The sequence below is a fragment of the Ochotona princeps genome, chromosome 4 (genome assembly GCF_030435755.1).
Source record: "Ochotona princeps isolate mOchPri1 chromosome 4, mOchPri1.hap1, whole genome shotgun sequence".
Classification (NCBI taxonomy): Eukaryota; Metazoa; Chordata; class Mammalia; order Lagomorpha; family Ochotonidae; genus Ochotona; species Ochotona princeps.
In genome coordinates this window covers 72,737,230-72,762,471 of record NC_080835.1, presented here as the reverse complement: position 1 = coordinate 72,762,471, position 25,242 = coordinate 72,737,230, and the positions used below count along the sequence as shown (strand labels likewise).

The following is a 25,242-nucleotide window of genomic DNA, read 5'->3' as shown; positions in this document are numbered from 1 at the left end:
CTTGCTGAATCGAAATCTAGCTCTAAAGACCTCAAAGGCAGCAGATCTTACAGGCTGTGCTTTGAGAGCATAATTAAGAAACTGACCAAAGTCAGTTATTAAAGATACCAGTTGTTCTTACTAGCTCTGTCATGTTGCCTTTCATTCAGTCTTCAACTGTTTTGCTTTTCATTTTATGTGAAATGATCAGGTATGGAGCTGAGCTTATATTTGTTCAATAAGCAAATATCTGAGCAAATATTCATCTCTTTCCCACTAATTTGTGTCACTATTTTTATCAAATGCTGTGTCTGGGTGTCTAGTACTAAATTCAGTTTAGTACTAATTGTTGTTCTCTTAGAGCAAAAAGCATGGTGAAAGTTTTTACTTACTCTGACTTCTCAATAATAAAACAGCCAACCACCATCCCCAAGACCTCTGGGAATTCAATACTGGCTTACATTCTTTCCCAAAACAGAGAACCCAGGTAAGAAAGCTATTTTTTAAAAAAATAAATGAGTGTTTATTTTTAAAAAGAAGGAAAAAAATCCCAACCAAGAACAAAGGATGGGGTACGGAAATCAATGCTTCCTGTGAAAAGTCAGCCACAGCCAGTGTTGGCACACCTGCAAAGCACAGGTACCTTGTCCAAATATCTGGCCTCATTCTTCTGTGGTGAACACCGTGTTGATTGCTGGTCCGTGTGGCTGTGATCACGAGTATGGAGGACTATTCCTGCCGGAGGTCTAGCTGCCCTGTGCCCACCACTACAGCCCACATGCCCCTGCACAGGCTCTGGAAAGTTACATATCTTCAACGCTCCACTTGTAGGCAAGTTCTTCCACTGCCTTCTTGCTCGCAAGCCTGGCAAAGCGCTTCTGTTCAAACCCATTGGATCTGCAATTAAGAGATGCTAATCATAATCCTCAACTGGACATGTATTTTATAAAGGACAGAAAAGTTCACAATAACAATGGGACAGAAGGAAGTACAAATGGCTATGTGAAAACACCGAAAGCATACGCAACAGGATCAAAGGGACAAAAAACAATTCGTTTCCTCAGCCCCTGCTCAGCCCTTCCTCCAAGTCTGTGACAAATATTTCAAATCTTAATCATTCTTTTAAGCTCAGCTGATGTCAACAGCTTACAGCTCACCTACTCACTAAACAAGCACTTACTCTCATCAGGCACTGTGCTAAGCCTTAGGAGAATGAATATAATAATTCTCATCATAAAGAATTCATGGACTGATAGAAGAGAGAGACGTCTAAACAACTAAACCTGCAATAGAAAGCATCAAGCATGGTAAAAATACACACGGAGTATCACGTAACAGAGTAGATCTTACTCAGCAACCCAGTAAACAGTAACACAAAGATGGACGAAAATGGTCAGCAAAGGCTGAAAGAGCAAGCACTGACCACAGGGTTAGAGGCGGGTATAGGAGCTGGAGGATCAGGGTCATGTAGGGCCAGAGACCAGCATGAGCAGCAAGAGGAAGGGCTGAGAAATAAGAAGTATCCTGACACGTGTAGTGCTGCAGCCTACAGAACAAGAAAGGAAGTCCAAGGTAGAAGGGCAGACAGAATCCAAGTCCTTGTGAGCTTGGTACAGCATGGCAAAAGGCTTAGATTTTCATTCTGAAAAGATGGGTTGGTCTTTTTATCAGGCAGGAGACACACAGAGACAGAACTCACATCACTCCCCACATGCACATGACATCCACAGCCGAGATGGGCTGCAGCCAGAGCCAGAAGCCAGAAACTCAATCCAACTCTCCCACATGCATGGCAGGGACACAATTCCTTGAACCATCATACGCTGCTTCACAAGGTCCATACCATCAGGAAGTGCAAATGAGACCAGGGCAGGGTATTGGACCCAGGCACTCTGTTATGGGAGGTGGGTACCTTAACCAGCAGCTTAACCACTAGGACAAATGCTGGTCCCTGTAAAGTTGGGGCTTACATTGGGGGCATAAGCTGCTCTTTCTTCTTCCTTTCTTTTCTCTTTTTTCTTTCTTTTGCTTCCTTTCCTTCCTCCCTCCCTCCTATCCTTCCTTCCTGTCTTTCTTCTTTCCTTCCCTTTCCCTTTTCTTTTTTAAAGATTTATTTATTTTTATTGGAAAGGCAGATACACAGAAAGGAGATACAGAAAGATCTCCCATCTGCTGGGTCACATCCCCCAGAGCTGAGCCAATCCAATGCCAGGAGCCAGGAGCTTCTTCTGGGTCTCCCACACAAGTGCAAGGTCCCAAGCATTGGGCCATCCTCTACTGCTTTTTCAGGCCACAAGCAGAGAGCTGGATGGGAAGTGGAGCAGCTGAGACAAGAACCGGCTTTTGCTCAGAACTCCAGCGTCATCACGCTAGAGACATGACTTTACGTAAACTGCAGATTTATGTAGTCCTCACTTTCTTCCTTAAGTAACAGAGTTAGAATAACTGATCTAATGGGTTTTTCTGATTATAAATTACAAATTTGTTCTGGGAAAAATTCCCCATGGTAGGCTAAGAGGACACGAAACTAGGAAAATTGGTTAAAGACTGAATAATCAGAAAGTAAGCAAGATGGCAATATGAAATAAAAGAATAAACAATTAAAAAAAAAAGAATAAACAAAATGTTAAGGGCCAACATCGTGATATCATAGGTTAAGCCTCTGCTTGTGGTACCAGCATCCGATATGGGCACTGGTTCATGTGCCAGCTGCTCCACTTCTAATCCAGATCCCTGCTTCTGGGAAAGAAGTAGAACATGGCCCAAGTCCCTGAGCCCTCATATCCATGTGGGAGATCTGGAAGAAGCTTCCGGCTTCAGACTGGCCCAGCTCTGGCCGGCCACTGCAGTCATTTGGGGAGTGAACCAGTGGATCAAAGATATCTCTGTTCTTCATTCAATATTAATCTGCCTCTGGTTTATTTATTTATTTATTTATTTATTTATTTATTTATTTATTTAGATTGGAAAGGCAGATTTACAGAAGAAGGTCCTCCATCCAAAGATTCACCCCCCAAGTGGCTGTGAGGGCTGAAGCTGAGCCGATCTGAAACCAGGAGGTAGGAGCTTCTTCTGGATCTCTCACATGGGTGCAGGGTCCCAAGGCATTGGCTCATAAAGCAGAGAGCTGAATGGGAAGTGGAGCAGCCAGGATACAAACCATCACCCATATGGGATGCTGGAGGTGGATTAGCCAGTTGAGCCAGATGCTAGCGCCTAAATAAATCTTCAGTAAAAATAAAATGTGAAGTGGAAAAAAGCAACTGGGATAATGGAAACATCAGCACAAAACTAGGTCAGAGAGAATTCTTAGTTTTGAAAACAAAAATTTAGACAAAACAACAAAAAAGAAAAACGGGAACAGGTGTTTGGCACAGCAGTTAAAGTGCCACTTGGGATCTGCACATCCCATAGCAGAGAGCCTGGGCTTCAGCCCTGTTCCTGCTCCCAAATCCAGCTTCCTACTAATGCAGACCCTGGCAGGCAGCAGCTGACGGCTCGTCACTCACGTGGGAGATGTGGACAGACGTCCTGGTTTCTGCTCTGGCACAGACTAGCCACCGCCACTGTGTGCTTTTGGAGAATAAACCAGTCGGTATATTTGTCTTCCAAATAAATAAAAAATTTTATGTTAAAAAAAAAGCAAGCAGAAATTTTAGGTGTTGCCCACTGCAGAAGAGATAATTTATAGTTCAAATACCACCATGCTGCCATGTTAACTCTAACCAACAAACTTAAAATATTAAAAAAAATCCAACATACATGAAAAAAATTCTAAATGAAAACAGAAGGGAACTTTAGGTTTATTGATTTAAAAAAACTTAAAAATACATATTTAATCATAGAAGACCATGTTTTGCTAAGATTAGAAATAAACAAAAGACATCAGCTCTTACAATTTCTAGTTAGGCTCTGCACTGGAAAGATTAGCTAATGCCATGTGCCAAAATAAATAAATAAATACATAAATGAAGCCATTCAGAACAGAAAGGAGGAAGTAAAGCAGTCTATATTAAGAAAAGGGTACAATCCATATATAAAATCTGATGGTATTTACAAACTTAATTATTGTACAAAGTGAGCTATCCATCAAGAAAAACTGACAACACTCGTTACCAATGATAAGATTCAAGGTTTTAAGTGTAAATTAGAATTCTGAAAAAGTGTCACCATAATTCTTAGTTCTCCATATTTGAAGATATTGTGATAAGGTCAGAGATCATGTTAACAGCAGCAACATTTTTTGTTACTGTATAATGAAAATACGTCAACATTTGGAACAGCTGTAGAACTCCGCAAACCAGTGCTCTTCAAATGACTGACACGTGATGTTACAGCTCACGTACTGAGCCGGCATGTGGTGTACTAAGATGCCTGCTCTGCTCTCGGCTCAACATGGCCAACATGGCCAACATGGCCAACATGCCGGGGCAACCTGCTGTTGCAGCTTCAGGTGGCTGGAGGGCATTCCGAAGTGATATTACAATGTTGCAGGATTCAACAAGCTGGGGTTAATGCAAGATGATACAATACACAAGGACGAAGATGTGAAAGAAGCCATTAGGAGGCTCCCTGAGAACCTTTATAATGACAGGATGTTTCACATCAAGAGGGCACTGGACCTGACCATGAGGCAGCAGATCTTGCCTACGGAGCAGTGGTCAAAAAATGAAGAGGATAAATTCTACCTTGAACCGTATCTGAAAGAGGTTATTCGGGAAAAAAAAGAGAGAGAAGAATGGGGAAAGAAATAATCGTATAGTTGACATCTGCAGGTACAGCTGTCCTTAAGCATTTTTACCACGTTGGTTAAATGTGAAACACAAGAAGGATGTGTTACTTTTTTTTTTTTTATTTGTACAGGGGAGAGCGCCAACGCAGTCCCCCACTACCACAAATTATGCAGTCAAGTTTCCCACATTTGGGGAAATCGCAGGGGTCAGCTCACCCGGAGTGCAATGGGTGAGCCTCGCCATGGGAAAAACATGTTCGTGATCATGGTATCTCCCCTGCCAGGTAAGTATAAGGATGTGTTACTTTAAATAAATGTCTACTATAATCATTGCTGAAATAAAAATGATGCCTGCATCTCATATCAGAGCCTGGGATCGAGTCTCGGCTCCACTGCAGATTCCAGTTTCCTGCTAATGCAGACCCTGGGAGGTGGCAAGTGATGGCTCAAGAAGTTAGATCCCCACACCTATGTGACAAATCCCAACTTAGTTGCTGGCTCTTGGCTTCAGGCTGTACAACCCTGGCTGTAACAGGCACGAGGAATCTGACACAGAAGACAGGAACTCCATCTGTCTCTCTGCCTTTCAAAGCAAATAAATATATTGATAAAAACTAGAAAAAGAGTCTACAAATAACAACAAAATGACTAAAGGCACTGTGGTAGAGCATTACTGGCTAAGCTGCTGCCTGCAGCTCCAGCATAACATACAGGCACCGGGCTCCAGTCCTGGCTGCTCCTCTTCTAATCCAGCTCCCTGCTAACGCACCTGGGAGAGCAGTGGAGGATGGCCCAATTCCTTGGGCCCCTGTGCCTACGTGGGAGACCCAAGGAAGGCTTCGAGCTCCTGGCTTTGGACTACCCCAGCTCCAACTACTGTGCCAATTTGAGTAGTGAAGCAGTAGATGGAAGATCTCTGTCTCTCCTTTCTGTAACTTTGCCTTTCAAATGAAAATTTTTTAAATGTACTAAAGTTACGCATGGATAGAAGATTCACTCAAATTAGGAAAAAGATAAAATGGATTTTGATGCAACAGAATGAAAAGTTCTGTGATAGAGTTTCAGATTCCAGAGACCTAACCTTTATGGAATCAACATGTACTTGAGACACTGTGAACACAGCATCTGTCCCTTCTCTGCCTTCCTATGGGCAGACTGAACCTTCTGTACTTCAGCTAAACAACACCTGACAATAGACAAAGGGAAAACCAGTTGGCTATGTGAGTCAGACATGAGTGAGATTCGCAAAAACATAGATCAACCCTATCCTGTTGGTATTTCTGCAATTTGAAAAATAGTTCTTTTTATTTAAAAAAATAGTAATTATGTTATCATAGCCTTACTATTTTTCAAAATAAATTGGTATACTTCTTAAATGCCTCAGTTTTCATTTCTAAAATGGTGAATAACAATATAATCTATGTAAACAAGGATTTTGTGGGTCCTACATTTTTAAGAGTATAAAGGGGTCATGAAATTAGAAAGTTTAGGAATCATTGTGCTAGATACTAGAACAATGTTCTTTAGTAGGCAAGAAATGAGATGAGATGTGATAGTAGAGGGACTGTGTCTACGGCCATACCACCCTGAATGTGCCCGATCTCGTCTAACATAGAGGGACTGACTCAGGGTAGGAGCAATACAGCTCCTCCATCATGACAGACAGGAAGATACAGATGCTGGTGGCTGAATACATGAGGTATTAGAGTTTGGGAAATATTACAAGCAGCTCTCTCCTAAGAACTACAGGGCCACATTTTACAGATAAAACATACAGAAGGCTGCAGCCTGCAACTCATGATTCATTCCCTCTAAACCTTAAAAATATCATGAAAGGTAGCTAGTGGACCTGGCGCAGCAGCCTAGCGGCTAAAGTCCTTGTCTTGCACGTACCGGGATTCCATATGTGCACTGGTTCTAATCCTGGAAGCCCCACTTCCCATCCAGCAGCCTGCTTGCAGTTTGGGAAGGCAGCCAAGGATGGCCCAAAGCCTTGGGACCCTGCATCCACATGGAAGAGCTGTAAAAGGCTCCTGGCTCCTGGCTTTGGATCAGCTCAGCTTCGGCCGTTGCAGTCGCTTGGGGAGGTGAATCAACGTACAGAAGATCTTTGTCTCTTTCTCTCCTCCTCGCTGCATATCTGACTTTGTAATAAAAATAAATCTTAGAATATTCTTTTTTTATTTTAAAGATTTATTTTTTACAAAGTCAGATATACAGAGAGGAGGAGAGACAGAGAGGAAGATCTTCCATCCGATGATTCACGTGCCACAACGGGCCGGTGCGTGCCGATCCGATGCCAGGAACCAGGAACCTCTTCCAGGTCTCCCACACGGGTGCAGGGTCCCAATGCACTGGGCCGTCCTCGACTGCTTTCCCACAAGCAGGGAGCTGGATGGGAAGTGGAGCTGCCGGGATTAGAACCAGCGCCCATATGGGATCCCAGGGCGTTCAAGACGAGGACTTTAGCCTCTAGGCCACACCGCCGGGCCCAAATCTTAGAATATTCTAAAAAAAAAAAAAAAAGGTTGGTAGTAAATGTCTAAAACAAAGGTATCCTATATTAACCATCTAAGTTTTTGTCCCAAACTTTAAGTTACTCACCTTGTGACTGTCACAGAGAATGAGGCAGAATATAGAGTGATTTAAAACAATTAGGAAATGTTAGGGTCAGGCAGAAGAGAACAAGCAAATGTAGGAAATACTCAGGATTACCTGTCCACTCCATCCCATCGATACCCAGGCCAGATGTTGAATCTGTTGGGTGGAGGTGCTGGGCCATTGTAGCGAGGTCTCACTAAGGAAGGGAAGGAAAAGAGTTACTGCATTGTGGTGGAGTGGCTTAAGCCACCCCCTGCTGTTAAGGCATCCCACGTGAGCAAAGATTTGAGTCCTGGCTGTTTCACTTCCAATCAAGCTCTCTACTAACATGCTTACGAAAACAGTGGAAGATGGCCCAATTACTTGGGCCCCTACCACCAACATGGAAGACCTGGATAGAATTTCATCTTCTGACTTCCTGCTGGCCCAACCCTGGCCAATGTAGCCATTTGGGGAGTAATGAACTAGTAGATGGAAGATTGATCTTCCTCTGTAAGTCTGTCAAGTAAATAAATAAACTTTTAGGGGGAAAAAAGTTGTATCAATGAAGTTAAATTTAAATTCTCAAATACAAAGGAATTCAAAAGTATACGGGAAAGCCTTCTTTTACACATGGCTGTGTGTGAGCGCCCTAATAATTCTCTCCCTTCACACAAATCATGTCCAGCTCTAGTGACTGCCAGGAGTCTCACCTTTCTTGTTCTTGTTCTCCTTGGCCTTACTCTTCTTGATGAAGTTGGCCATGGGGTCCCCTTCCCTTTCTTGTTCTCTCAGCATCCGATCGAGGTCCTCATCATCAATGTATCGGGCCAGAGGCTTCTGCATCTCTTTTATTGCATCCTCCACGTTTTGTTCCTGTTGCCGGCCCTGGGCAAGCCTGAACCAAACAGAACCAGGAGGGGCTGTGACTGTGTCCAACACTTCCACTCCTACACTGAGATGACCACACTCCTCCTTCTAGTAGCTCAGGCTAAACACCGAAAACAGTAAAATTCCCAGAATATGAGTTGCAAGTGTGAAGTAAATCGGTATTCTAACAAGGGGATTCAGCACAATGAATTTCCCATTCCTGATTAACGGCATGTTAAAAATTTTTTTTTTTTATTAACGTGCAATATCTGCACAGCTTTAAGGGGCATAATACAACTTTTCCAAATATACCACATCAACCAATCCTGTTGGTATCCTGTTTGGGGTATACCAGCTCCCCTTTTCCAGTCCTTTAGACAGGGTACTTCACACCATCAAGAGCCTCAGTCACCACTACTATGCTGCAGTACGCTAGAAGCTGCCAGGTTCACCTGACTGTGTTTTAGTACCCTACCTGTTGCCCAACCCTCCTTCTTTCCACTTCCCTCACCTTTCCATGCATTTCATCATCACTATTTTAAAGTCACATCAACTGTGTAATAACAGCTTGGGCAGGACAAGAAATGGCTTGCTCTGATCCCTGCAGCCTTGTTTTCCTGTTGTTTCCTTACCCTTTTCCCCATCGTGCATATAACTCATCTCTCTCCATGTCCTTCTCCGCTTTTCTCCTCTCCTCTAAACGTTCCAGTTTCAAATTCCTCTTACGACCAAGTTTATCTCGAAATACAGTTTCAGCAAACTGGAATTGAGCTACCAAAAAAGAAAGAAAGAAAGAAAGAAAAAGATATATAACGGGTATCAAAATCAGAAATAATATTCTAACACATGATACCAACAGCTTGGGATTCAGACGCTAGGTAAGGACTTCTACAGCCAGACCACTGACAGTTCCCAGAGAACATCTAGAAGCACTTTGGTAATGCGTCTGAGAAATGACATTTTTCCAAGAAGGTAGGAACCATTTGATCCCATGGCAAAGTTAAAATGGATGCATAAAAACAAAGCTGAAATTTGACAGCAATTATCAATAAGCTACATTAAAAACAAACAAATAAAAGCTCCATGAACTTGAAATATTCTAAGCACTTCCACATTTTTACCTTCGAACTCCATGGTTTCTTGGTCCTGTTTCTTGAGTTCCTGCTGTTCTTGCTGTACGTTAGTCAACACCAACCCAGTTTTCGCCCCAGAATACATGTGCGCAGCCTATGCAATGAGAAAGCAAACGCCCGTCACAAATGAGACCTTGACCATGGCATACATGGTTAACCACATTTCTGTCTGATGATCAGCAATGATCAAATAAAAATTTCCAAATTTGTGTTCTCATCATCACCAAAGGATTTGCAAAACAGAAAAAGAATAAAATCAGATTTCATGGATAATGTAATAGTACCGTCAAGTTAAAGAATAAACGGAAACACACACCAACAATGTGTAAGAAGGTGAGCTTAGCATTTGTAGTTCTGACTTTGCAGCATATGAACTGCACACATCAAGACTCAGTATCATAAAGTTGTACCAAGCTCTAGGCCCTCCAGAACAGACCAAACAGAAAACAAGTTCTCCACTTAAAGCACAAACCTGAACAAATGTTAGGTCTTACACTGTAGATTTATTTCAGGAAATAACAAGATATGACCAAAGGAAAACTTTACTAATCTCCACTTTGCCCACATCACAAATTGAGTAGTTGGTTTGTCTTGATATCGTTCAATGAATAATATCAAACTTTCCATGAACTAAACAGATACATAAAATGTCAAGGGGTCCAGTTGACACAGATATCTTTTTTTTTTTTCCTTCCTAAAAGCAAGTTTAGGACAGGCCAGTTGACCTTGCTAAGGACCAATCCTTTCTGGGTCTGTCTTCTCCTGAGAAGACTTGATGAGAAGCATGAAGCCTCAGTTCTTAACCAGCTCGCAGGTCAGATGCCCTTCCTGCTGCTCTTCTTCACGATTACTCACGGTTCATGTGGCTTTCCATTCTACTAATTCCCCAAGCCTTATCACAGACACAAAATACAACAAAACACATTCTCCAGACAATGTGATTTCTGAAGTGGTTTCACAGTTTAACTAACTCTCTTTATGTTCGAGCTAGAGACATGCAATCAAACTTTTAACAAATTACACTAAATACTTACTTTGTCCTAAGTTTCACTCACACTTAACTCATTTCTCAGAATAATCTTAAGGTACTATCATTATCTACAGCTGAGATGCCCTGAGCTGCTAGAGCTTCCTCCTCTCTGGCTCAGTTCCCCAGCATTCATGTGAAGTAAGACTGGAAGTGCAGCGCTCTTACCTTCTCTCCAGAAGACTGACTTCTCCTTGGTGGAGAGAGGTCAGAATCAGGGGACTTGGTGTGTCGTTTCCTCCTTGGTGGAGAGAGGTCAGAATCAGGGGACTTGGTGTGTCGTTTCCTCCTTGGTGGAGAGAGGTCAGAATCAGGGGACTTGGTGTGCCGTTTCCTCCTTGGTGGAGAGAGGTCAGAATCAGGGGACTTGGTGTGCCGTTTCCTCCTTGGTGGAGAGAGGTCAGAATCAGGGGACTTGGTGTGCCGTTTCCTCCTTGGTGGAGAGAGGTCAGAATCAGAGCTTCGGCGCTGAGGCCTATTCCGTGGAGGAGACAGGTCTGAATCTGAATTCTGAGGCCTTGGGTTTTGTTTACGGCGTGGAGGAGAAAGATCGGAATCAGGAGCTTCCTGGCAGGTCCCTGCATAGGAAGAAGAGCCCCATGTGTGACTCGGAAGTCTCTTAGCTGAAGAATTTAAAAGGCATTTTCTTTGGATGGGAGAAGAGTCTAGAAATTAAACAGTAAACTAATCTCCTTGGAAGTCTCCTCAAGAAAAACCTACCCAGCTGACATACAATACAGACCTAAACACAAGCACAGATGCCTTAGGGAAAAGAGCAAAGCCAGAGACATTTCCAAAGCACCAGGCATGAGAGATGGGGGGTTCTACTCCCCATGGACAAGCGACCCTGACCGGTCACTAATGCATCAAAACCTCAACACACCCACCCATGTCAAATTTGGACCAGACAAAAGGCAACCTGGAGTCAGCTCACCACGGGATGGCCAAAGTTGGAAATACATACTAAATTTAAAAAAAAAAAGAATAATAGCAGGCAAACACTTAACTTGCTGGCTGAGATGGCCACATTGCACATTAGAGTGGCTGGGTTCAACATCACGCTCCAGTTCCTGACGCAAATCCCAGTAGGCAGCAGCCCCGGCTTGTGCCAAACAGACAGAACTGGACCAAGTGGCCGGCCCCTAGCTTCAGCCCAGGTTACTGCAGGCATCTGGGGAGTGAACTAGCACATGGGAGCTCTCTTTTTCACTAGACCTCTGCCTCTCAAATACATTAATTTTTTCAAAAGGCCAAAAGCACACTGGTTACAACATGCCCAGGGATTACCTGAGTGACAGAAGTTTGCATCACTTCTTTTCTGCTGCTTTGTACATTACTGTACCTTCTAAAACTTCTGCCACAAACATGTAGCATTCTTATACAAGGGGAGGAGAGAAAATAATGGAATTCATTAAAAACTTCCCCTCTGCCACTGTCATTTTTTAATTCTCCTAAGCTGAGTCTTTCACTTTTCAAAGAAACCCCATTCTCACACCTGACAGAACAAGTAAAGATGTAACAGAAAACCAACAAGGAGTAAGTGCTTCATGGGTGGTGACACAGTGACACACTCACCTTTAGAATCAAGCTGCTTCTTATCTCCAAAATGCGATTTTGCTTTTTTTGTGTGTGGCGGGGAGAGCTCTGAGTCACAGTCATATTTGCTCTTCTTTGGGAGTGACGAATGAGAAATCTTGCTAGGTGCTCTTTCTGGGGCTTTACTACTTTTGGTTTTGGACACTGAATGAGTGACATCAGGTGCCGAACTAGGGGAGTCATGACGGGCCCTCCTGAGTTGCCCTGCGTCCGAGGTGTCAAGAGTTGTCCTAGGTTGGCATATGTCCGGTGAACTGTCACGAGCTCTTCTGGAAGAACTGTGAGCTCTCCCAGGAAGAGATGGATCTGCTGAACCAGGACGGGACCTCCTAGGGGAGTCATGCTGGACCCTCCTGGGAGGGGAGGAATCCGGAGTGTCGTGACGGATCCTTCTAGGAGGGGAGGGATCCGGGGTGTCGTGACGGATGCCCCTGGGAGGGGAGGGATCCGGGGTGTCATGACGGATGCGCCTGGGAGGGGAGGGTTCCGGGGTGTCATGATGGATTGCCCTGGCAGGGAAAGGGTCTGGAGTATCCTGACGGACCCTCCTGGGAGGAGACGGATCCGGGTTACTGTGGTGGAAACGCCCTGGTGAAGGCAGGTCCTCACTGTGACCTAAACACAAAGAGCAGAGTCAGATTCCCAACCCTCCAGTCAGCGCACACCTTAGGACTACTCAGCCCACCAGGTCTCACAGCTCATCTCCTTATGGATAGCCAAGCACTCACCACAGTCCATGTAAAATCTTTAAAAACATGCAGCAGAGGAAAAAATTCATATTTTCACACCATCCATTTCAGAGCCACAACATAATAAAATGTTTATAGACACTACAACATTCCTCAAAACCAGTTCCTCCTCTCCTTCTAATTCTTGTCAATGAGCTCCATGGACCAAAACCAAAAACCTGGACAGGACCACGCGTATACTTGCTAAGTACATGAAATAAACTAAGACCTCTTCTCTCTTCTGGTGACAGGTCTACCACATTAGATCCACCCTCCATGGAAAGGCATGAGCGTCTGCAGGAGACCGACAGTAAAGCTAACCCATAAGGCTAATAAATTCCATGACATTTATAAAAGGGGAGAAGCAGTCAGAACTTTGGGGATATTTTCAGCAATTATTTTAAGGATTGCATGAGTGTGTGCGAGAGAGAGACAGAGAGAAAGAAAGAAATTGGTATTTGATAGGCCTTCAGACATGGAAACCACATCGTCTCTGAACAGATTAACGAAAGTCTGGATACAACACAACTGCAGGATAAAGTAGCATATAAGAAAACTGAAAAGGATTCTGATAAAATCATCTTGAGACTGAAGTTTTTGCTCATAAAAAACTGAGTCAACAGTGATCACCAACCTATAGCTGCCACTTCTGTTATACTCATTTTCAAATAAAAAATGCAGGATAATTAACATAAAGGCACAGGGTACAACACAGATTGACAAACCCTGTCTAGGAATTGATTTCATCCTCAATATGGGGAAAAGGAATAAGCACCAGGGATTTAACAACTACAAAGAGCAAGGTCTTTTTTCTATGAAAGCATACACACAAGGGGTAAAATCAAGCATGGTTCCAGTGGCCACAAGGAGCTGACTGACCGCTGGGCTCAAGACGGACTCACTGGCCTGGGTCCTTAGCAACTATGCCTACCTACAAAGGTCCAGGAAAACGGGGCATCAGTGCGGAGCCTTCAGTGAAGGGCAGCAGCCTGCAAGTATCAAATGCCTATCTGCAAGTCAACAACTGCACCAAGACTTAGTGGGGACTCCTCCTGTGTCAGGCGGGAGCACCAGGGCAAGCACAAGTCTGCTCAGACAGCGAGGCACAAGCACAGCCCTCGCAGCCAATTCTCAGACTCAAACAAACCAACCAACCACAAAAAAACAAAAAACCTTTTTAACAGCAAGTTCATTTATAAGCCCAGGGAGAAGGTCTAGAGTAGGCAAGTGGAGGCTACTGTGCTGTGAAATGCCAATAGTTGCGGGAACAAAGAAAAATTTATTAACACAAATGAAACATATAAAAAACATTGGCCCGCCCTTGACCTATACAGTGGGGACAGAGGACATAGGGGCTGAAGTCTCCAAAGTGTTCCTGTTTCTTGTCAAGTCCTACCTGTGGACCAACTGCTCTCTCATTCAGGCCAGAGAAGAGGCCCAAATGAGCAACTTTCTGACCGCAATAACCCGCAAGAGAGAAAGGGGGACTCTCGGTCTGAATTCCCATGTTCTATTCCAATGAAGAAATCCTGAACTCTGGGACAGGCATTGTGGTACAGCAAATAAAGTCACCACCTGCAACGCTGGAATCCCATATGGGTGCCAGTTTGTGTCCCAGCTGCTCCACTTCTCATCCAGGTCCCTGCTAACAGCCTGGGCAAGGCAGCATAGGATGGCCCAAGTGTCTAGGCCGTTGACATTCATGTGGGAGACCAGGAAAAAGCTCCTGGCTCCTAGCATTAACTTGGCCCAGATATTGCTATTATAGCCATTTGGGGAGTGAACTAGTAAATGGAGGATCGCTGTCTCTCCTTCTCTGTCATTTTGATTTCCAAATAAATAGATAAATAAATTCTAAAAGAAAAAAGAAATCCTGAATTCTTCCCACCATATTTTCCAGGCTCAATAACACCAAAACTATCACTCCTGTAAAAGCAAAGTGTGGAAAAGGTGGGGGGGAAGAAGGAATACCCTGTAAATGGGAAGTTGAGATTCATCTATTGGAGGAACTTACCTCCTAGAAGCTTCCATTTGGCACTGGAGCGAAAGGCCTCCATCTGTTTTACCTCTTCCGGCCTTTCATCCACAAACTCGGCCACCTGTGGAAACAAGGACACCGTGTCCAGGAAAACCATAGGGATAAGGAACACCATGGTCTCTCAAAAACCCAACGTGCTGACATTAGCATTCCTGGGACACAAGGTGCACACGGCCCGGAAACGTGCTGTAGCCTTCAGTGATGCTTGCTCCCCAGTCACCAGTGGCGATTTAAATATTCTGGCTTAATTATAGACCTTCCTCTATTTGCTCTATCTCCTGATCCAAAGGTTATTTCTTTCATTACAAAGCTTTCTGTTAACACTCCAGATACATACCTGCCACTGCGTAAGCTAAAAGCAGCTACATTCCTTCTATGCTTTCACTTTTTTTGTTCAAAGGGAAGAACACAGGCTGCCTCCCTGTCATGCCTGTCACGACTCCTGGGAAACCTTGGCGTTGCAGGCAGTCACGATGCCAGCTATTCTTAAATCCAACAAGTAAGCCAGAGATGTACACAGAATCTTTACAGCACAAATCTACATTTCATATTCTCCAAATTCTCAAACACACTGGCATCTTCTCCGAAGTATTGCTGATAAGTGATCACTCAATCAAAGACGGGGAACACATTATCTTACAAGGCAGCCCATTGAATTTTGGGGTTTTTTTTCTTTTTTTTTCTATATTTTTGACAATCTTTACATAGTTAACTAGGGCACAAAGGTTCAAGGGCTACAGGAAAGTGGGTAAAACTATTATTTCCACATTGTTTTCGTCATGTATCTGGGGTAAAGGGGGAGATAAAGGGACAAGTCCCACCCAGTCTCCCACCCATCTCAGATCCCCTATGTGGGGCATGCTCCAAGGGTCTTGCTCACAAGGGGTTTTGATAGCTCAACAGTTATGAACTGCTGCCAATCTCGTCATTCCAAGCACGATGAAATCTATCCAGAATCCACTGATTGACATAGTCCACCTTGGAGCCTCCATTTGCCTAGTTTTGCATTGCCAACATATGGCTGTCCTTTATTGTGGTACCAGGTATCCCCTGAAGGTTCCGATAAACTGCCATATCCTCCACTGGTTATGCTCTCCACTTCTTAGGAGGCTTGGCTCCGGCACTTGCACTCCATGGCAGGCCACGGAACCTGCACTTCTCTTCATAGTTAGGGTTCTGAGTCCAGCAGTTCGATTGGAGAGATCCCCAAAGAAACCTTGTCTGAGGTGATCCCAGACCAGATTTTTATGTGTATTTGGCAAGTACAGGGCCAGGCACAATCCATCGCCCCAATCAGCTGGTGGTTGCAATTGCTGGGTCAGTTCTGTTTCCATCTCTGTCTTCCACTGGAACCAAAGGGTGTTGCAGTCCTGCCTGATTCTGCCCAGCACACACTCAGCTCTCACACAAACCAGTGGGAGCTGCAGCCTAGTCGGAGTGACTCACAATAACCCCCACCAGGCCCGCCCCCGTCCTGGTTCCAGTACTTGCCAGTATGTGCAGATGACTAGTCCAGTCTGTCCCACATCCCATTCAGCTCTCATACATGTCAATGGGCATTGAAGCCTAGTTCAACCAAACCAGCTCCACTATCCAGCCCACACATATGCTGTTGGATGCTTTTCTATCTAGCTACCCTAGCCCCTGTCCTGGTTTTCATGTTCTCCAGTGGGAGTGGTAACCCAAGAGGGAGGAGCCCATTATTTCCCTTCTAGGCCACTCCAACTCACAGATTATACACTCTCCAGGTGGTTCTGGAATTTAACTTGACAGATTTAGCTTCCAGTGCCAGCCTCTGTCAGCTGATGCTGCCGCAAAGCCTAACCAGCCCTCACCCCCTTTAATTTCTGCTTGCACCAGTTGGAACAGTCAGTCCAAGCTGGCTTTTCCCTGATCTAGCTTACATGAGGCCCACAGGTGTTGTAGCCCTGCCTGGCCTGGCCTGCCCGATCCCAACCCATGCTCTCCAGTGGGAGTGCTTGTCCAGCAGGGGAGCTCACATTCCCGTCGGCTTTGCCTCCTCCCCCTGACTATCACATGTGCTGTTTGGGTGCTGCAACTGCATCTGGTATGGCTCACCTCTCCTTGGCATTCTGTAATGTGCACTGGTTTGTGTCGCGACCATACCTGGCCTGACCCACACTCAGTTCTGGTGCTCAGATTCTCCAGCGGGTGATGTGAACTGGCTCAGCCTGGTCTGCCCCCAACCCATGCCAAATGTATGCCAGTGGGAAACTTTCCATGGCCTGTACTGGGCTGTTCCCTATTGTGCTTCTTGTACTTACCTGCAGGATCTGTGTCCTGCTAGAGGAGTTGAAAAGGCTCCTCCATCAGAACTTCTCCCAATGCCAGATCTCGCGCATATCAGTGGGTCCATGAGCCAGCCCTACTCAGTCCACCTCCTCTTCTAGTAGGAACAGTGGCCTTTCCTGACTGGTCTAAAACCCAAGCTGGTTCTTACTGTTGGATGTTTCAGCCCAGCCACGTCTTATCCATACCCAAACACAGCTCACACATGGTTCAGTTGGGGCAGGGACCTAGCCTAGTCTGTCCCACATCTACCCTGGTCTTCTAGAGCACCAGACGGTGTCGGAGTCTAGTCCGGCTTGGTGCAACCAGTCCCAGTCCACACTTGTGCCAAGGGAGTCTGCAGCAATATCCAGACCAGAACACAGCCCCCACACCAGCCCCCACGCTCCTTGGTGGGAACCTCAACCCAGCTAGGGTGTTCCTTAGCTCCCCAACCAGGCCTGTTCCCAGCCACAGACAGTGCACATACCAGTGATTGCTCTGACTCAGCTTGGCATAGTCCCTCATCTGTCTTGGCCTTTGCCTTAGATGCTGTAGCTTAGCGTCCCTGGCTCATGCAGACTAGTAGGTGTTAAGAGCCTACCTCGGCATGACCTGTGCTCCATCCTGCTTTCTACTTTTGTTTGTGAGCTAAGGTTTGTTCAGTCCTGCCCGGTCCACCCCATTCCATTACCAACCCACACATTAGCCAGCTATTGGAGCTACTTTGTCCAGCTTGTCCGAGCCCCAGGTCTGGACCATGTGTTCACCAGCAGGAGCTATGACCCGCCAGGGGAGTTTCCCAAGTTCCTCCACTTGATCCACTCCCAGACCCAGTTCTCATACATGCCATTGGGTTTTAGGCCAGTGCCCGGCGCAGTCTGGCCTTCTATTTGGCCATGTATGAGCTGGCAAACGTTGCAGCCCAGCCCATCAAACACCCTATTTAGGATGCACATTTGGGTGCTGCTGTCTTGACCAGGCCAGACTGTTGCCGAACCACCTGTGAGTGATGGCAGGCTCCTTAGTCACACCTAGCTTAGCCCATCACCACCCCAACTTTTGAGCTAACCAGTGGGACTAGTACATCCACAGGGTTTGGCCCACACATTCCCCACAGAATCTACCCCCAGAAATGGTTCTCTCGTGTGCTGGTTAATGTCATGGCCCTGACTAATGTGACCCATCTCCTGATTCATCATTATGTCAGGTACTAGGATATGGTTCTACTAGACAAGCTCCCAGTCTTAGCTTTTGCATGGACTGGTGTATGGTGGTCAGCATTGTCCAGTGATAACATATTCTACATAGGACTCAAAGGAGGCTGGTATATCAGTCTTACCCATAAAGACCATCTGGTCCCTCTCCTCCAACCTACCAGGTCTCAGTACCTGTGCTTCGCTTCAAAAAAAAAGTTACTCTGTCGTAAGGAGTCTTCAAGATTGATTCGCAACCCAGAAGCACAGTGGGCTCAACATGGAGGTGCCTAAACAGCAATTCATAGCCCCAAGACCCCAGAGCTCTCAGCCAGGCAGCCAGCAGGCAGAGCCTGGTGCTAAATGGTACACTGGCCGCCCGGGGACAGCTCACCACATATACATGGTAGCTGGAATCAGGGCTCTGAGCATGAAGACAGACCTGGCCTGGAACCCACCAGCAGCCAATAGGCTGCTGGAAGCTTAACCCCCCAGACCCCAAGGCTGCTCCCTCCCAATCCCATCCACAGCATAATGTTGGTGAAAAAGGGGGGCCCGGGCCCGCCCTGTTCTCCAGATTTCCCCTCTGTGTACTCACCAAGAAGTGAATAGCCTCTGGAGATCAGGCAGGCTCGGGGACAGCTCACTGCGTGTTTGCAGTGGCTGGAATCAGAGCTCTGAGCATGAAGACGGACCTGGCCTGGAAGCTACAGCCCATTGAATTTTGAAAGTGTTCAAAAGCTAAGAGTTTTATGGGCTCATGTCCACCTGCCTGTAACTTCCTTCCTTCCAATGATCCTTGCTCTGATCTCTAAAGAGCAGATTTTCTTTTTCTTTTTTTTTTTTTTAAGATTGATTTTAACTGGAAAGTCAGATATACAGAGAGAGGAGACAGAACAGAAGATCTTCCACCTGATGACTCACTCCCCAAGTGACCGCAATGGCCAGTACTGCGCCGATCTGAAGGAAGGAGCCAGGAACATTCCTCTAGGTCTCCCATGTGGGTGCAGGGTCCCAAAGCATTGGGCCTTCCTCGACTGCTTTCCCAGGCAAAAAGCAGGAAGCTGGATGGAAAGTGGAGCTGCGGGGATTAGAACCGGCGCCCACATGGGCCCAGCGGCGTGGCCTAGCAGCTAAAGTCCTCGCCTTAAACGCACCGGGATCCCATATGGGCACCGGTTCTAATCCCAGCAACTCCACTTCCCATCCAGCTCCCTGCTTGTGGCCTGGGAGGGCAGTTGAGGACGGCCCAAAGCCTTGGGACCCTGCACCCACATGGGAGACCTAGAGGAATGTTCCTGGCTCCTGGCTCCAGAATGACACAGCACCAGCTGTTGCGGTCACTTGGGGAGTGAGTCATCGGACGGAAGATTTTCCTCTCTGTCTCTCCTCCTCTCTGTATATCTAACTTTGTAATAAAAATAAATAAATCTTAAACAACAACAAAAAAAAGAACCGGCGCCCATATGGGACCCGGTACTTCCAAGGCCAGGACTTTAGCTGCTAGGCCACACCACTGGGCCCTGATTTTCTCTCTTAAGATACACTTTCCAAGAAGGTTGGCATCACACATTACAGTTACAAAGTAGCGACTATGAACAAGGCACTCAACTGTGTACTACATTATCACACTGGACCCTCACAGTAATCGTACAGAAAAATAAATGCCCCGGAGCCCGGTGCAGTAGCCTAGCAGCTAAAGCCCTCGCCTTGCACGCACCAGAATCCTATATAGTCGCCAGTTCTAATCCCAGGACCCTGCTTCCCATCCAACTCCCTGCTTGTGGCCTAGGAAGCAGTCGAGGATGGCCCAAAGCCTTGGGACTTTGAACCCACGTGAGAGACCTGAAAGAGGCTCCTTGCTTCAGATCAGCGCAGTTCTGGCCACTGCAGCCACTTGGAGAGTGAATCAGCAGATGGAAGATCTTCTCTGTCTTTCCTCCTCTCTGTATATCTGACTTTCCAACAAAAATAAATCTTTACAAAAGAAAAAAAAAAGCTCTGTGCTTCTGAACAGAAAATTATGACTTGGAGATATAACTTTCTCAATGTCACAAGCTAATCAGTGGCAGAACTAGAATTCAAATCCTGGCCATAATTCCCCTCTCCTGTTTCTTTTCTAGCAAGATCCTACAATCACTCCTCATATACCCTAGATTGAGCTCTCTCTGGGCATTAAAATAATGGCTGTGGGGTGGGCGTTGTGGTGTGGCACGTTAGACCTGCAATCCCTTATCAGTGTGTCTGAAATCAAATATCAGCTCTTTTTCTGATCCAGCTTCCTGCTAATGTGCCTGAGAGCATCAGATTATGACCCAAACACTTGGGTTTTTGCCACCTCCACGGTAGTCAGACTTCCTGCCTTCAATATCGCCCATCTCTGGCTGTTGCAGGCAATTGAAGAATTTACTAGCGGATTTACTAGCAGACAGATCGCTCTGTCTTTATTTCTATGTCACTCTGCTTTAAAACCAAAACAAAACATAGGCAGGGACCAGCACAGTGGCATAGCACGCTAATCCTGCACTTGTGGTGCCTCTCTAGATTCTGCAGCTTACTGTTAGCCGAAAAAAAGGTGAACACTCAAAACAACAGGGACATTTTCTCCTGAGAGCCTACTGCTCAGTGTCTAAGCAGGCATCATGGAGGACCAGGCTAAACAGCTCTTGGTGCTCCACTCTTCCCTCACAAACCAGGTCTGCCCTAGCAGGCAGCGCTGAGGAGCTATGCTCATTACAGAGTCCTGCAGTCTTAAGGATACACACCACGGGCAGATCCCCATCATCTTCCTCCTCCTTCTCCGGGTTGGTGGTGGAGATCGCGGTCCAGCTCACATCATCATCCACAATCCGCATTCTACATGGGAATTAAAAAAATCACAAATGATACCAATCTAAGAACATGATCTTCTGGTTTGATGCTAAAACCCTAAATCCTACATTGTCTAACAGCATCTCATCCCACTGCCACCTCAGTTCACAGCCTCATTGGTCACCCTCTGGTATCCAGAAGGACCAAATTCCTCACCACACCAGCTTTCACATATGGAGTGCCATTCCCTCGGCCTGACCAACTGTTCCCCTGTTCTCTTCCAGGAAACTCACTCATTCTATAGGTCCTAGTAAAACAGCACTTCCTTGGAAACAGCTTCCTTGCCTACCCTCTCCCACCCACAGAGTAAGAGCACTTTCATTGTCCTTATCACTAAGAAATCCACTAGCTTAGTGTGTACTTAGTTGTTTAATCCTAAGCTCCATGAGAATGGGAAGCAAGGCTATGTGGCTCACGATAACTGCACAGCGACGCCCGCCTGGCCCTCCATGTGCACAGCTCCACACACACAATGGCAAAAACAGGGAAAAAGCAACACACCTGTACTGAACAGACCCACGTGTTCCTTCCATCACTCCCTAAACAATTCAGTGTAACAACTACTGACACAGCATCTGCATCCTACTAGGAATGGTGAGTAATCTAGAGATGAACTGATATATGTGGGACTGTGCACATGGGTTATATACAAACGCTATGCCATTTCACACAGCGAATTTGAGTAATACACTGATTTGGGGAACCAAGCCCCCACTGACTGAGGGACAACTTCAATGCGAGTTATTAGCATAAAGTGTGATGTGAATAATTAATATGTATAAAGCCTAGGGCAGGCACTTGATTAGTTATGTCACTGCTTGGGACACGGACTTCCTAGGTCGGGAGCCCCTGGTTTCAAACGGGACTACTCCACATCTAATCAACCTCCCTGCTGGGGAGCACCCTCGGGCACTCAACTCCCCGCCATCTGGAAGACCTAGGCTGAGCTCCTGCCTCTGGTGTCTGCACTAGCTCCTGGTTTCCACACAGCCCAACTCTGCCTCTTACAGCCATTTGGAGAGTGAACCAGCAGATGGAAAACCCCTGCCTCTCCCTCCCTCTGTAAAATCTGCCTTTCAAATAAATACATCTTAAAAATAACAATAAATCCCTAATAAACCTTTAACAGATAGGGATACTTGTACAACATCTGTAATCACAACAATCACCACTTCACATTAGTTACATTACTCCAATTTTACTCAACCATTTTTAAAGCCGGCAAACAAAGGCTCAGGGAGATGCACTAGGCCACTCAGAGCCACACAGCCGATAGTGGCTTGGCCAGGAGGGACACCTGGGGCACAGCCCAGGCTCCTGTCTCCAGAGTCCACACCCGTCAGAGGGGAAGGAAGGAGGAGGCAAGCATCGCATTGAGGAGAAAAGTGGTCCAGTTCTTGGGAACTAGCTCCCTTCCTGGGCATACTGGTGTTCTGGGCTTGGCCGGGCATACTGGTGTCCTGGGCTTGGCCATAACAAAGTACCACAGACTGGAGGGCTGAGACAACAGAAACAGACTCCCCCACCACTCTGGAAGCTAAAAAGGACCAAAGTCCAAAATGCCAGGCCATGCTCCCTAGGGAGCCTCCTGGGAAGATGGGTCCTTGCTTCTCTCAGCTTCCCGAAGGCCTGTGATGGGGTGAGGGGAGCCAGCCTCCCATAGCAGAAATTCAATCAAGTGTTGGTTTCCATCTTCACAAGACCATTTTCTCTGAGTCTCTTTCTTTTTTTTTTCCTAATACAAAAATATATATATATATATATTTAGTTTTACTGGAAGGCAGATTTACAAAGAGGAGAAACAGAGAAAAAGATTTTCTATCTGCTGGTTCACTCCCAAAATGGCCTCAAGAAAAGGAACTGAGTTGATCCGAAGGCAGGAGCCCAGAGCCTCTTCCGGTTCTCCCACAGGGGTACAGGGTCCTGAGGCTTTGGGCCGTCCTTGACTGCTTTCCCAGGCCACAAGCAGGAAGCTGGATGGGAAGTGGAGCAGCTGGGACACAAACCAGAGCCCATATTGGATCCTGATGCCTGCAAGTGGAGGACTAACCAATTGAGCCATTGCGCTGACCCAACGGAGTCTCTTCTTAAAAGAACAGTATTGGATTTAGTATCCACCTGAACCAAGTAAGATCTCATCGTAAAAGACAAAAATCTGCCTAAAAACCTGTTTCCATCATCCAGCCAGGAATGTGGCAGTGAGGGGCTCCTCCACATTTTATAAAAGACGGAGATTAAAAACACCTCCCCAATGGGAGTGTCGTGACGCTTAGATAAAGCCCCGCTTAAAGTTCTCAGAACGCTGCTTGGCAGGAAGTGTGTAAATGACAAGCATCCCATAAAAAGTTGTCACTGCTGGTAGTATCGTTAGAAGTAACCGGATGTGAGATCGTGGGTGCATTGTTCAGGATGAGAAACCAAGGCCCCTCAGACATGCTCTGGATCCTGAAAACCCAAGCCGAGGCACTGAATTCGGCCCCACTATTCCCTCCCCTCCTTCCCACAGGCGGGACACGAGCGAGGGGCGCTAGGGCCTGCTCTGACACGCAGTGCACTGCTCAGGGGCGCGGGGTGAAGCCGAGGGCCGGCGGCACCGGGCCGAGCGGGGATTCTGGAAGGCGGGCCGGGCGGGCGAGGCCGGCCGGGCCCGGGAGCGGGGAGCGCCGGGCGGCCGGGGGCGGAGTTGGGAAGGACGCCCCGCCCCGCCAGCACCAACTCACCCCTTGCCGCCGGCCCCGCTGGGCTTCTGCCGCTTTTTGCGCCGTTTGCGACCGGAATGCGGGGCTCCATCGACGCCGGCGTCTGGTCCGGACAAGTAACGCTTCAGATACTCGGCCTTGGAGACCGGCGGAGCTGCCGCCATGGCAGCGGCGGAGGCCGGGAAACGGTTCGGCGCTGGGGACAAAATTCTTCAGAGCGAAACCGGCGCCGCTCTGAGAGGGGGCGGGGAGGAGCCAGAACCCGGAAGTGGCAGAAGGGCTTGGGCCCTGGGGAGTGACAGGTGAGGCCCGTCGGTGCCGCACGTGCCGGCTGAGCCTCATCTACGCTTTTATGGTGACGCAACCATATTCTTTCTTTGTCCATCCCACGTACTGCAGCGAGCCGACGGAAGCGGGATCCCTGTCCCGCAGCCGGCGTCGGAACTGCCGGGGTGGCTGAGGACGCAGGCCCTGGAGCGGCAGTGGACCATGTGTGGATCCTGTGCCCAGCACTTCCAGCTAGGCAATCTTGGCCCCTGGTTTTGCTGGAATAGTCGCTCAAATTTTCACCTATGTTAAATATATTCGTTTTATTAAAGCTTATTAGCCTTATAGGCATTGATAATTCTGCAACTAGATACAAATCTTGGGAATGTTATGTTCTGAAAATCCTTTACTTGAAGCGTGGACTTTAGCCAGTGGGCTGTACTGCGTGTAGCCACACCCAGAATGGAAAGCAGGCTGGCTGAGGGCTTGTGTTAAGGGGATGCTGGTCTGAGGCCCCTACTCCACAGTCCTGCCTTGACTTCTAATCTAACTTGCCATATCTCCAATTGAACTTCACGTTGGTGCCAGCAGACATTGGCAAAGTCTCTCACTTCTGCTCCAGTGAACATGACGTATAGCCTCTTTGGGCCCCCCACCTGCATCGGTCTTCAGCTCCACCGGTACCTGTTCAGCCTACCCCCAAACTTGCTCAGCCTGCCAGGACTCAAGCTCATGGGCAGGTGTTTGGCACTGTGGTTAAGACACCTGCATCCTACACCAGAGTGCCCGAGTTCAAATCCCAGCTTGACTTCTGTTCTGGCTTCCTGCTCATGTGCACCTTGTGAGATGGATGCTGGCTCAAACACTTGGGTTCCTGACACCCACATGGAAGAGCCCAGTGGAGTTCACTCCACTTGGGGAGTGAACCAGAAGGTGGACAATTTCTTGCTACTTTTCAAATAAAGGGAAAACATAAACAAAAGAAAAAAAAAAAAACAAAAAAGTACATACATTTCTATTTAGGATTTCCAAAAAAAGTATATAATTTCTACTTAGGAAACAAAAAAGCCAAGCTCATGCCCAAGCTTCCATCTCCAGGCAGTTAAGCAATCACATGACCAGGTGCGCTGAAGTATAGCTAACAAAACAAATATTGTAACTCTGGACTCTTGGGTGCCAGGACTGGCAGGCCAGGCTTTGAAGTCTGACTTGTAGAAGCTCTAAAGTGGGGATGATT

The 25,242-nt window shown here is 46.6% G+C and overlaps 2 protein-coding genes and 1 non-coding gene across 3 annotated transcripts; 1 reads left to right on the top strand and 2 right to left on the bottom strand.

Annotated features, from left to right (window-relative positions):
- Nucleotides 1–478: 478 nt before the first annotated feature.
- On the bottom strand, nt 479–23,958 carry BUD13 (BUD13 homolog). Its single transcript, XM_058663880.1, has 10 exons — nt 23,760–23,958; nt 20,934–21,024; nt 14,660–14,744; nt 11,897–12,532; nt 10,490–10,899; nt 9,283–9,388; nt 8,794–8,932; nt 8,005–8,189; nt 7,427–7,508; nt 479–876 (listed from the first exon to the last, which is right to left on the bottom strand). The coding sequence occupies exons 1-10, from the start codon at nt 23,900–23,902 to the stop codon at nt 783–785; spliced, it is 1,971 nt and encodes a 656-aa protein (XP_058519863.1). The 5' UTR covers nt 23,903–23,958; the 3' UTR covers nt 479–782.
- Nucleotides 4,422–4,822, top strand: LOC131480225 (cytochrome b-c1 complex subunit 7-like). The gene has a single exon (XM_058663881.1). The coding sequence runs from the start codon at nt 4,494–4,496 to the stop codon at nt 4,731–4,733; it is 240 nt and encodes a 79-aa protein (XP_058519864.1). The 5' UTR covers nt 4,422–4,493; the 3' UTR covers nt 4,734–4,822.
- On the bottom strand, nt 4,840–5,003 carry LOC131480266 (U1 spliceosomal RNA). Its single transcript, XR_009245390.1, has one exon. It is a non-coding gene; the product is annotated as a U1 spliceosomal RNA (small nuclear RNA).
- Nucleotides 23,959–25,242: the final 1,284 nt, after the last annotated feature.